Source organism: Lynx canadensis, chromosome A2 (genome assembly GCF_007474595.2).
Source record: "Lynx canadensis isolate LIC74 chromosome A2, mLynCan4.pri.v2, whole genome shotgun sequence".
In the NCBI taxonomy this organism is placed as follows: Eukaryota; Metazoa; Chordata; class Mammalia; order Carnivora; family Felidae; genus Lynx; species Lynx canadensis.
Window position 1 is genome coordinate 25,992,759 of NC_044304.2, and position 12,923 is coordinate 26,005,681.

The 12,923-nt window shown below is 48.0% G+C and overlaps 1 protein-coding gene across 4 annotated transcripts in view; it reads left to right on the top strand.

Annotated features, from left to right (window-relative positions):
* Window positions 1-12,923, top strand: part of FLNB (filamin B) — a 143,250-nt gene that overhangs the window by 119,008 nt on the left and 11,319 nt on the right. For all 4 annotated transcript variants that reach the window (XM_030307090.2, XM_030307088.1, XM_030307089.1 and 1 more), the window contains 9 exons: window positions 8-181; window positions 1,359-1,517; window positions 1,805-2,008; window positions 3,235-3,387; window positions 3,494-3,616; window positions 6,166-6,432; window positions 7,275-7,412; window positions 8,443-8,558; window positions 12,760-12,892. In XM_030307090.2, coding sequence (XP_030162950.1) covers window positions 8-181; window positions 1,359-1,517; window positions 1,805-2,008; window positions 3,235-3,387; window positions 3,494-3,616; window positions 6,166-6,432; window positions 7,275-7,412; window positions 8,443-8,558; window positions 12,760-12,892 — 1,467 coding nt within the window. The remainder of the gene's footprint in view (window positions 1-7; window positions 182-1,358; window positions 1,518-1,804; window positions 2,009-3,234; window positions 3,388-3,493; window positions 3,617-6,165; window positions 6,433-7,274; window positions 7,413-8,442; window positions 8,559-12,759; window positions 12,893-12,923) is intronic.

Here is a 12,923-nt window from a genome sequence, read left to right on the forward strand (position 1 = left end):
TCCACAGGGGGCCTAGACTTGGCTATCGAGGGACCTTCAAAGGCCGAAATCAGCTGCATTGACAACAAAGATGGGACATGCACAGTGACCTACCTGCCCACCCTGCCAGGTGACTATAGCATCCTGGTCAAGTACAATGACAAGCACATCCCTGGCAGCCCCTTCACGGCCAAGATCACAGGTAAGGTCACCTGGCTTGCCGGGGGGCTTCCTGGAGGTATGGGGAAGTATAGCTGCCCTAACAGCCTCTCTCCCCATCAGACCAGCAACAGGAGGCTAGGCCTCTACATGGAGGTTTCACACAGACTCCTTAGGAAGGAATTGGGGTGTAAAATCACCGTTGGGTTGGCCTAATTCCTCCCTTACCTGGTAATCCAAGGAAAACCAAGCAGTGCCATTCGGAGGGCACTTTTTTTGTGCCAGTCTGACTGCAGCCTGCAAATAGCAGGCCCTCAGATAGAGGCATTCAGATACCTATTACATGGCTACATGGACCCAAAGATGCCCTTCAGCATCACTACTAGATAGATTTTCTCTACATTTTACAGATGGAAAAACTGACACTTGGAGAGACAGTGGCTTAGCCAAATTCGGACATGGGTGTTCTGGGATTCAGATACACGTTATCTGATTCAAAGCCCACACTCCTAATGTCTGTTGTGCTGGCTGTGTTCATATCACGCTATCAGTGGGTTAAAAAGGAGATATGGGGGGGCACCTGGGTGGCTCAGTCAGTTAAGCTTCCGACTTCGGCTCAGGTCATGATCTCACGGTTTGTGGGTTCGAGCCCTGCGTTGGGCTCTGGGCTGACAGCTCGGATCCTGGAACCTGCTTCAGATTCTGTGTCTCCCTCTCTCTCTGCCCTTCCCCTGCTCTCTCTCTCTCTCTCTCTCTCTCTCTGTCTCTCTCTCAAAAATAAATATAACAAACATAAAAAAAAATATTTTAAAAAACATTTAAAAAGGAGATAGGAAAAATGAGGTTCTTATCCCTAAGTTGTTTAGACCTATTAAGCAGTCAGCAGTCTTGTGTAGAAGATGATGAGTGCTCACCTGAAGAATGCCCGAGACAATGGCAGACAGGTGACAGGTGCCTCCCACTGGCAAAGACTCCTTTAAAAAGTGGTCTGAGAAGACTCAAATTTCCAGTGCCTGCCAGTTCCCTTTAACTAGACATGATTAGCAATCATTCATTGTTGTTGGTTAGGTCTGCTTATTGTTCAAGACAGGTCTTTTCAATTATCTTTGGGTAATTAATTCTCACCTGATCATCTGTAAATGGCATGTGGAATGAGGGCTCCAGAGAGCTGGGGAGACCCACATGTAACAAGAGCCACATTTGGGGGGGCTGTTTCCCAGATGACAGCAGACGGTGCTCTCAGGTAAAGCTGGGCTCTGCTGCCGACTTCCTGCTTGACATCAGCGAGACCGACCTCAGCACCCTGACGGCCAGCATTAAGGCCCCATCTGGCCGTGACGAGCCCTGTCTCCTGAAGAGGCTGCCCAACAACCACATTGGTGAGCCCAGGCCACCTTCCTGGCTGGAGCTGGGTGGGAGATGGGCATTCCCCCAGTCCGGTCCTGGGCAATTGGTAGCACATTAGACTATGAGGTGATAAACCTTCTGGGTCACACGTGATAACAGTCTGAGTGTGATTCTGCATGGCGATGTCGACCACGCTCTTGGATGCTGGCGAGTCAGGAGGGAAGTCCTGCTTCCCTTCTTGTGAGTGTGTCTCCCTCTCCCCTCCTCTCCTTCATCCTGTTCTCCCACCTTACAAACCCAAAGCTTTGCTCTGGTACAGGCATCTCCTTCATCCCCCGGGAGGTGGGTGAACACCTGGTCAGCATCAAGAAGAACGGCAGCCACGTGGCCAACAGCCCCGTGTCCATCATGGTGGTCCAGTCTGAGATCGGTGACGCACGCAGAGCCAAAGTCTATGGCCGTGGACTGTCAGAGGGCCGGACTTTCGAAATGTCTGAATTCATCGTGGACACAAGGGATGCGGGTATGTGGGGATGCTCCCAGGAAAAGGCCCAGAGCTCACGGGAATGATCTTTTTGCTTCTTTTCGTTTTTCCATCCTACCATCTTCCTTTTCTTTCTTAGCATCTCTCTAACTGTATGTAGGTCCTTGTATGTGCGTTATCATTTAAGTCCCATGAGCCTCAGTGAAGTGGGAATTATATGCATTTTCTAGATGAAGAAACAGGCTTCTAAGAGTTAACAGCCCATCTGCTTCTGGCATTTGAATCCAGAGTCAAAACAGTTCACAGATCTTTGTCACTATGTGTACTCCTGCCATTCTCTGCAGCTATTTCAGGGTCTCCTCGACTCAGCCCAAGCAAAGGAGGTTGGTCCAGCTGGCCAAGATTGTGTCAGCTGAGGGATGCTTTCGTGGAAATATGGAATCTCTTCCTGTTCCCTCTTTAAAATGGTTTGAATTTGGTTGGCCCTCTCCAAACTATGCCACATGACAGTATCTTCATTTTCTGCCTTCTTGAGTGATGGTCACATTGGTGACTTCTAGACAAAGTCACAGTCCCACGGAAGAGGCTAGAGACTTTCTGGTCCTGGTGAGTTGATGCTCCTTGTTGATTCTTCAGGTTGTTAACCTTCAGATCTGCTGTCTTAATGGTTCCCTGGCTGGACATCTGAGGCACCTTGGGAGCAGTTTAAAAATTCAAATGGTCAGGCCTACAGCCGGTGATTAATACATGCCATTCTTGGAGGCGTGTGGCCAGAGTGGCTTTCCCAGTGGCTTCTGTGGGACAGGTGCTCTGTGGGATATTAATAGATACCCTTGAGAGGCTGCAGGTGGCTGAGCCAGTTGAGCGTCAGACGCTTAGTTTCAGCTCAGGTCATGATCCCAGGGTCATGGGCTCGAGCCCCCATGTCAGGCTCTGAACATGGAGCCTGTTTAAGTTCTCTCTCTCTCTCTTGCTTCAACTCTCCTCGCTACCCACCCCTCTCCCTTGCTTGCTCACTCTCTCTCTCTAAAAAAAATTAAAAAATTAAATGGATATCATTGAGAAAAGAGTTCTATGGTCAAAGCCACGCTCAGCAGGGTTTTTTACTACAGGATTTCTCAGAGCTTTTAACCTGCTCCTCTGTCTTTCTGATATCTGGAAATAGCGGTTCGCATTTCCAGAGCCTGATGTCCTTGCTGCATGCATGGAGCCCCCCCACCCCCAGTGAGTTGCAGTCCCATCAGCTCTGGGCCACGGTGTTGCAGGTTATGGTGGCATATCCTTGGCTGTGGAAGGCCCCAGCAAAGTGGACATCCAGACAGAGGACCTGGAAGATGGCACCTGCAAGGTCTCCTACTTCCCCACTGTGCCTGGGGTTTACATCGTCTCCACCAAGTTTGCTGATGAGCACGTGCCTGGTGAGTCTGGTCCCCTCTGCCCTCCCCGTCCGACACCTAGGTTTTCTGTAAATGCTGTGCCTCAGCCTATCTGGGCTGCTCACAAGGGTCTTCTTGGTTCTTGCAGGGAGCCCGTTTACCGTGAAGATCAGCGGAGAGGGAAGAGTCAAGGAGAGCATCACTCGTACCAGTCGGGCCCCGTCTGTTGCCACTGTCGGAAGCATCTGTGACCTGAACCTGAAAATCCCAGGTGAGTATGAGTTGTTTAGGGGTCAGGGCGGTAGGCGCCACTAGAAACCACGTCCGGGTGTGACCTAGAACATACTAAGTCCTCTATGGGTGACTGCTTTTAAGTAAGTATTGTATTTATTTATATTTTTAATACTGTTTTCACAGAGCCCCACCTGAGAAAAAAAATCTGCTTACCTGCCACCTTTTTGCTCTTCTGAATGAAAATAGCTTTACTGTGTCACATGGGGGGAAGATAAATAAGCTTTTAGATTTGAATTTACTCTCTGTCGAATAGAGTCAGGTCAGTGAGAGAAATTGACCCTGCTGATGCCAATACTTGGAAGTATTTCAGAAGTGTCAGCCTTATGGCATCCTCCCAAAGTTAGTTCTTCCCTTCCATCCCTAAAATGAGAGTGGAGACTGGGTGGGTGGGCCACATTCAGCCCTTTGGCCGTGAACTGTGTAAACAGACACTTCAGTCTGTCTGAATGTGGCCTGGGGTTCCTTCTATAAAGAGACGTCACTGTGAGTGCAGATTCTGAGGGTCCTCTGCCCAGAGGCTGGCACACACTATATTGTTGGACAGATCCTGTGGCACGGAATATCTGTAGAGTCTTCATGAAGACTCCTGAAGCTCATGGTGTGATCTGGAGAGGGGGCCGTTTCTCCTACATTGCATTTCCCCTTTTTCTGAACTTGTCCCATGTCTACTTACCTTGCCTTCTGAGCAGTCATTGGCGGGTGGCAGGTTCTTCCTGGGCAGAGGCACAGTCGTCACATGAGAATATGGGGAAAGCCTCATTGGTGCAGTGTCCACACAGAATCACTTATTAGAAAGAGCTAATGCCTTGTGATCACGAAAAGTTCACATGTTCAAAAACGAGGAAAGTAAGTGTCACCTCATCCCCCAACAACCGGGGGAATGGGGAGGTTGAGGTTCACATCTGAGGCCCGGAGCTGAACCCTGATTGCCTCCAGCCTCATGAACACATGGGGTCAGTTTCAGATCACACTTGTGTCCTTGTTACACACCATAGTCCACGTCAAAAAAGATACTTCCATATTTTTAGTGAGTACATGAGATTCCATTTCATGTCCAGATGCACCATCCTTCATCGTATAGTCCTATTCCAAGTACACTCTTTTCCATCCCTGGGTTCCAACAATCGGCGCTCTGGAACGAACGTTCTCCACCGTGTGCTCAGGCTACCTTCATGTCGGATGGATGTCCCAGCGTGGGACTACTGGTCTGATGTGTTCCAAAAACGGCTACACCTTGGCAGACTGCCCTCCAGAAAAAGGATCAGTACCCGTTTATCCATTCCCCCACCAGCACTGGGCACAGTGTTTGCTTCCCACTTTGATCATTCTGATGGAAAATAAGGGGTCCAGTTTCCAGCTTCATTTCTTGGGTCACTAGGGACATGGACTGTGTTTTCATTTGCTTTACATTTCTCGTTGTGCAAATCAGCTGCTTGTTCCCTTTGTTTCCTGAGGAACTAGTGTGGTCGATTACTCTATCTAAAGACTCTCTGGCTCAGTTCCTATTTGCTGTGATCAGCTACTTGGTACCAGATGACTCTGGATGAGACTCACTCTTCCTCTCATTATCTAAATGGTCCCCTGTTGTCAGAGGACAGCTCATCAACTTCCAGATGTCTTTCAGACCCAGGCCATGTGGGGTGACCCTCTCCTCAACCCCCCTTCCTTTCTCTGTCCTCAGGGCTCAAAGTCATGGCTGCTCAGCCCAGATCGTGTAGGGCTGGCGAGCGCGCTTCATGTGGCTCTAGGTGATGGCATTACTTGGTCACCTAGCATGCGGTGTACCTGTCTCCACCACGTCAGTGCAGGCACAGTCACTGGCATGGCATGAGCACGTGTCAGGTGTAGCAGACGTGGTCTGCTTCCCAATGTTGGTGACCTGAGACGTCACTTTCTGAAAGCACGGCCTCTGGTATTTGATTTGCTCAAAGCTTTGCTCACGCATGGTTTCCCTTTGCCGTTGTGACCAACAGGTGTTCACCTTTTTTCTCTAAATGCATTTTTGTCTTGTTGCCTAAAAGAAATGCCAAAGCTTCTTGAAAGTACGGGGTGATGTGTCTGGAGTTTTCTACCCTTACCCACCTATGGAGAAGAGCCTCTATAAGCATGCTAGATGGCCACATACCACATTTGGCTTAGAAACATCTGAGCTATTGTAGTTTTTATTTACATGCTGTAACTGTCAGCCCCAGACTCTGGTTTGAAACTGCCATGTGGAATTAGCTCCAGCCAGGAAGACTGTAAAAGTACTTGGTGGGGCAGAAAGTGTCACTGTCCCTAGAATGTTCTCTGCACTGGGTGGCCAGAGGGGCCCTACTGCCTCCATGCTGGCCACAGCCTCCCAGGATTTGAGGGAGACTGGAGGGTAGGTACCCCGGCTGAATGGGAAAAAGCCTGAGCATCCCACACCCCTGGGCTGCACCCGCCTTGCCAACCTCTGCTGCCTGTCCTGCATGTCCTGCTCTATGTTGGTCCCTCACCCTAACCCTGCTCTCTCTACCTCCCCAAACTCCTGCCCCCTTTCAGAAATTGACAGCAGTGACATGTCGGCCCATGTCACCAGCCCCTCTGGCCGCGTGACCGAGGCAGAGATTGTGTCCATGGGGAAGAACTCGCACTGCGTCCGGTTTGTGCCCCAGGAGATGGGTGTTCACACAGTCAGCGTCAAGTACCGCGGCCAGCATGTGACCGGCAGCCCTTTCCAGTTCACGGTGGGGCCACTCGGCGAGGGGGGCGCCCACAAGGTCCGTGCGGGAGGCCCCGGCCTGGAGAGAGGAGAAGCAGGTGTCCCAGGTGAGCATTCGGGCAGGCTTTTTACTTGGGTAGAAGACAAGGGGCCTGATGGTGTCAGCACCCCACACCCTTCACCCTATTCCAGAGAAAGACTCAGTGTATGTGATTCCGATGGTGGTTGTTAAGGGGCATTCTTTAAAACAAGGCTTCTGTAGGGGCGCCTGGGTGGCTCAGTTGGTTAAGCATCCGACTTCGGCTCAGGTCATGATCTCACAGTTCGTGGGTTCGAGCCCCACGTCAGGCTCTGTGCTGACAGCTCAGAGCCTGGACCCTGCTTTGGACTCTGTGTCTCTCTCTCTCTGCTCCTCCCCCACTCACGCTCTGTCTGTCTCTCTCTCTCAAAAATAAATAAACATTAAAAAAAAATTTTTTTTAAACAAGCCTTCTGTGGCTAAACATGTTTGGGAATGGCTCGCTGACCCAAAGCTAAACAAGTTTCTCACGGGGGCACTCCTCGGAGCCTATATCATGACTGAGTGTGTGGGCGTTGGAGTGAGGAGCAGACTGACGAAGCTCTTTGTAGAGCATCCTTCAACACTAACATTCCGTGGAACACACTAGAATTCTACAAAACCTATTGTAGTGGTGGTTGCTGGCGGGAAGATCTACAGGGACAAAAACGGAACATTCTCATCTTTTTCTGCCTTAGTTGGTGTGTTCAAAGATGTCTCGTTTCTTATGAACTTAATGTTTTCATGGGTGGTGCTTGGGAAACATCAGTGATTCCTTCCCTTAGGGCCCTGCTTGGGGTTAAAGAAAAAGGCAGCAAATGTAACCCAGCATTGTTTGAGCAAGAGGGCCTATCTGGGGCTCAGTCACTAACCAGGTGTTTCTTATCTCAGCTGAGTTCAGCATCTGGACCCGGGAAGCAGGCGCTGGGGGCTTGTCCATTGCCGTTGAGGGCCCCAGTAAGGCCGAGATTACGTTCGATGACCATAAAAATGGATCGTGCGGTGTGTCTTACATTGCCCAGGAGCCTGGTATGTAACCAAGGACCAGCTGAGGACGTTTTCCTTGTAGGGGGATGGTTAGATTGTAAGGAGCAGAAGCCTGTCAAGCTAGCTCAATGAAAAGAGGAATTTGTCTGTATGGGTGCATGGGAGCATCTCCTAGAAATCATGTCAGACCTCCAAGGGGCAGGAATTCTTGTTCTCTTGTCCTTCTCTGTTGACCTCTCTGCCTCCGGCTTTCATTCAACCATGTCATTCTTTCCACGGACCAGCCTTCTCCACCCATCCTTGGCCACTAGCTGTTGTGGCTTCTCTGAAAGAGTGGCCTCAGCATCTGAGCTCCCTTGAGCGGCAGCTCTTGGCCTTTTGTGTGCCATGGATCCCTCTGGGCATAAAACCTATGGGGACTGTTCTCAGGATAATGTTTTAAAACATATAGAATAAAATACATTGGATTATAAAGGAAATCAATTATACTAAAATGTAGTTATCAAAATCTTCAAGAAATGTGTCACACAGCAACAGATGGTTATCTTCATTAATACATTAAATCGTAGGATTTGGTGATGGTCTGTTAGCTACCGCAATTTCAAAATAGTGGTAAGTATAAATGACATGTCAAGTTGTATGTAAAACTGTAAAGTGATGAAAAATGTCTGTGATCTTTGTTGGTGACAAAGTCACAAGTGCTTCTAATGTGCCGTGGTTTCTTTTTGACATTTCTAAAGAAAGGAAATGCTACATTTTAGCTCGAAGTTAGTGAAAATAAAGATAAAATTTTTGTTTCCCCATTCAAGTTTCATGGGTCTCCTGAGCTGTATACACAGGCCATTCGAGAGGGCCTGTGGACCCAGGTTAAGAATCTCTGCCCTTGCCCAACTAAGAGAATCCTATTGGCTCAGCTTCAGCCAGGTGACCTGCCCTCAACCCACCAGCCATGGCCACGGAGGGGGGGTTGGATCTCTTGGAAGACATTTCAGTCCTAGCAAAGAAGCAAGAGACTGCTCTGGAACCACCTTCGCAGAATCTCTGAAATGATGGGACTGTCCTGTCCCCACAGGTAACTACGAGGTATCCATCAAGTTCAATGATGAGCACATCCCTGAAAGTCCCTACCTGGTGCCAGTCATCGCGCCGTCCGACGACGCCCGCCGCCTCACTGTTCTGAGCCTTCAGGTGAGACGCAAGGAAGCATCCATCTCATTGGCCACAGGCCGACCAGTGAAGCCCTGGACTCCGGAGGCCGCTTCAATCCCCTCAGTCAAGGGCCCATCCCGGTTTGACCACACATGCTGCCAACTTATAGGGGAGATTTCCCATGGCAGAGTCAGCCCCCGCCCCCACACTGAGGACAGGAGACAGTTGGGGCAAGTGAACACAGAGCCACAGTCAACGAACACCTCAGCGTTTGAGAACAAGTTTGTTTTTTAAATAGTTATTCAAGAGAAACAAAGGAGGCCTGTTAATAATTGGTTAAGCGATAAGGAGGGCTTTCAAACAGAATAAACACAAGACTAACAGTCCATTGATGTTTTGCCTACTATTTTTGGCTTCCTTTTTGTCAAGTAAGTCAATTGTGATTGATTTTACTATGGTGATTTATTTATAAGTGTGCAAGGCACTGTGTAAGAACTTCATCAGTATTACCTTGTTAAATCCTTGCAACAGCCTAGTCAGTAGGTTTCTCTTGACCCCATTTTAAAGATGGAAAAACCAAGGTATAGATTGGTTATGGCTACCAGGAGCCAGCTAATATGAGGCAGAGTGAGGTCTCTGTGGATCCAGAACCTGTGGTTTTAACGGTGGCCTCCTTAATCCCCACCCTGGCACGGTGGCATGTGATTACTGTCTTAAACAGGCTCTTGAATTCAAGGTTGCATTAGAGCCGGCAACCAAACTAAGAACCACTAGAGATGCCTTTGGGTCTTTGAAAAATAACTAGGTGTCTGCATCAGGAGTAAGCAATTTGGTTGAGGAATAACACCGCAATCCCAAAATCTGATTTTTGGTTAAGGGGCTTTCCAACTAGCTTTCAGCTACCCCCGGTTCTTAAAAATACTGAATGAAAACCCAGTCCTGTATCTCAGGTTGGTGATGTCATCGGATCTAGTTCCGTGCATTTGGTTTACATTTCAGATTCTGACCTTACCCTGAGGAGAATTGGAATTGCTAGTTGTTCGAAATATCAGGGAACCCAGACTGACCCCCAAACAAAAATCACAGTCCACAGATTGAAGAGGCCTCATCTGGAGCATACCAAGGGTGCTAGCTGGTCACTGTGGTGTAGATGTTTTTCTTGTGTTTCATTTAAAGGCTTCTTAACAGAAGTTCCTTTTGTGGCCGACTTAACTAAAACCTATGGAGGGAGATAAACCCAGCATTTGTTGAGGGCAAAGAACCGCCCTCATGCATCTCGAAGATTTCTTTCAGATCTTCTGAGGTGTTTATCTCTCTCTTGAGGATTTAGCGGCAAATGGATTCAGGTAATGTATATGGTTCTGTTTCCAAAAACCTGGTTTGGAGAAATCTTCTCCAGAAAACTTTTCTGTAGAGTCCTCTCAACACAATTAGGTCATAAATATTTGAGTAAGTGTGCAGCAGGCTGTGTATCCGTCAGGCGTTTGTAACCAGCTGCTACGGTAGAAGGGACGAGTGTCAGCTTGTCCTGTTTTTCCTGGGTCACTTGGTGCTGAGTGATACGTATATTATTTATCAGAGATTTGCTCGAGGCCTGCAGGCCCACATCTGGTGCTGGTTAGGAAAAGAGAGGCATGTATTGTTTTCTCCTGCTTTTAAGACTTTTTAGAAAATTGGAGTCGGCTGACATTTTGTGGAGGAAGGGTTGATGGGCTGGGGGCAATCTGGTGATCAAAGATTCCTTAATTTTGGGTGCAGTCCTCGCTCCCCAGTCTGTAAGCTCTGGCACAGCACAGTGTAATAGGATGTTCTACAACAATGGAAATGTCTCACATCTCCCCTGTGCAATGTGGTAGCCACTGGCCACATGTGGCTATTGAGCACTTGAAGTGTTGCTAGTGTAACTGAGGAACCAAATCTTTAACTTTATTTAATTTAACTGATTTAAATGTAAAAATATATAGTCACATGTGGCTAGTGACTACCAAATTAGGCAGTGCAATTTCAGTGCCTCGTTACAGAGATGTGGTCCCGGGTCAGCAGCCTCGGTATTGCCTGGAAATTTATTTATTTATTTATTTGTTGGTTTATTTTTAATTTTTTTTTTTTTAATATTTACTTACTTTTGAGAGGGAGAGAGAGAGACACAGAGAGACAGAGCGAGAGCAGGGGAGGGGCAGAGAGAGAAGGAGACACAGAATCCGAAGCAGACTCCAGGCTCTGAGCTGTCAGCACAAAGCCCGATGCGGGGCTCAAACCCCGATGCGGGGCTCAAACCCACAAACCGTGAGATCATGACCTGAGCCAAAGTCGGACGCTCAACCGACTGAGCCACCCAGACGCCCCTCGCTTGGGAGATTTATTAAAATCCTAGAATCTCAAGGTGCCTGGGTGGCTCAGTCCATCAAGTGTCTGACTCTTGATTTCAGCTCAGGTCATGATCTCAGTTTGTGAGTTCAAGCCCTGCAGTGGGCTCTGTGCTAATAGCAAGGAACCTACTTGGGATCCTCTCTCTTCCTCTCTCGCTCTCTCAAAATAAATAAACTTAAAAAAAAAAAGACATTTATGAAAAAAGGAAAGACAAATGGTACCATTCAGCAGTCTAAGTTTTGAAAACTGCCCTGGGGGTACCTGGGTAACTCAGTCAGTTAAGTGTCCAACTCTTGATTTCTGCTCAGGTCACGATCTCATGGTTCATGAGCTCAAGTCCCAAGTTGGGCTCTGTGCTAAAAGCGAGAAGCCTGCATGGGATTCTCTCTCTCCCTCTCTCTTTGCTCCTCCCTGCCTCTTGTTCTCTTTCTCTCTCTCTCTCTCAAAAAAAAAAAAAAAAAAAAAAAAAAAAAAAAAAAAAAAGAATCCTAGACTCTCAGGCTGTCCTCAGACCCCCAGACCTACTGGATCAGAATCTGTATTTTAACAAGACCCCCCCAAGTTCTTCAACCACACAGTGAGGAGTGGCTGTCCAATCAAGTTTATATCAAAACTGCTAACTTGTAAAATTTTGCAGTTCAGGACTGGCCAATCTTAAAATATCTTAGGCATATGGGACACCTGGGTGGCTCAGTCAGTTGAGCATCCGACTCTTGATCTCAGCTCAGGTCTTGATCTCAGGGTAGTGAGTTCAAGCCCCACACGGGGCTCTGCACTGGGTGTGGAGCCTACTTTAAAAATATGTATCTGTATCTTAATCATCTAGATCTCTAATCCCTTCCTCCCAGAGCGTGGAGGGTGAAACTTACCCAGTGAAGAGTGAAAGCTATCCTTTTCCCTATTGTGTTTTCAGCGGGGTACAGACAACTTCTAAATGCTTATTAATATTCAACGATTTTTTAGTCTTTCTGTGTACAGGTCGGGCCCTGTGCTGAGTGCTTCAAATGCATAACTTTATTTCATCCTCACAGTAGCTCTCTGGTATATATTTGGTTATTGTGCCCATTTTACAGATGAGGAAACCAAGACTCAAAGGTTAAACAACTTACATAGCCAGGAAGTGGTAGTCACCTAGGTCCTGCTGATTCTTAACCATATATAGTCCTTTACAAGTTTGTTAAACGTTGTCTCCATTCCTACCCTTGAGATAAAAAAGAGCAATGATATAAAACTTTGTTCATGTTGGTGACTACATGGTTTTGTCAGCTGCCAGGCTCCTCTTAAAAGGGGACCCTTGGGGCATCACTTAAGTGTCTATTTTGGCTCAGGTCATGATCTCACCTTTCATGAGTTAAGGCTCTGCGTGGGTAGTGTGGGGCCTACTTGGGATTCTTTCTCTCTCCCTCTTTCTCTGCCCCTCCCCCACTTGTGTGCGCATGTTCACAGGCTCGCTCGTGAGCTCTCTCTCTCTCTGTGAAAATAAATAAACTTTAAAAAGGTAGGGCGGGGGGGATGGGACTTCCTTTTTGACCTGGAAGACACTGGGTTTTCTGGTTGTCCAGGTCTTGTTTGGGATGCAGAAACTATATAGTTTTGTTAACCGGATGACTGAGTCTCCGAATCAAGTAACTGTTTCTTCCAGCACGAATCAAGGCGCTAGACCACCCCACTGAGTGTCTCTACTGTCTTCTATTTAAAACCAGAAGCGTGCAACAAGCCACCTGCTCTTCTGTCGTCACATGTTATAAGGATAAACCTTCTGGGCCTATTTGCATGAGAACTGTCCCCTGGAGTCCCGGGTCGGGTCAGTGTATGCCACCAAAGGCCAAACACCAAAGGCCGTAACCTGTTTAATGTATTAAATTCTCAGGAATCGGGATTAAAAGTTAACCAGCCAGCCTCCTTTGCTATAAGGTTGAATGGGGCGAAAGGCAAGATTGATGCAAAGGTGCACAGCCCGTCAGGAGCCGTGGAGGAGTGTCATGTGTCTGAGCTCGAGCCAGGTAAGCCAGAGGCAGGGCGTGCAGGTCCCGG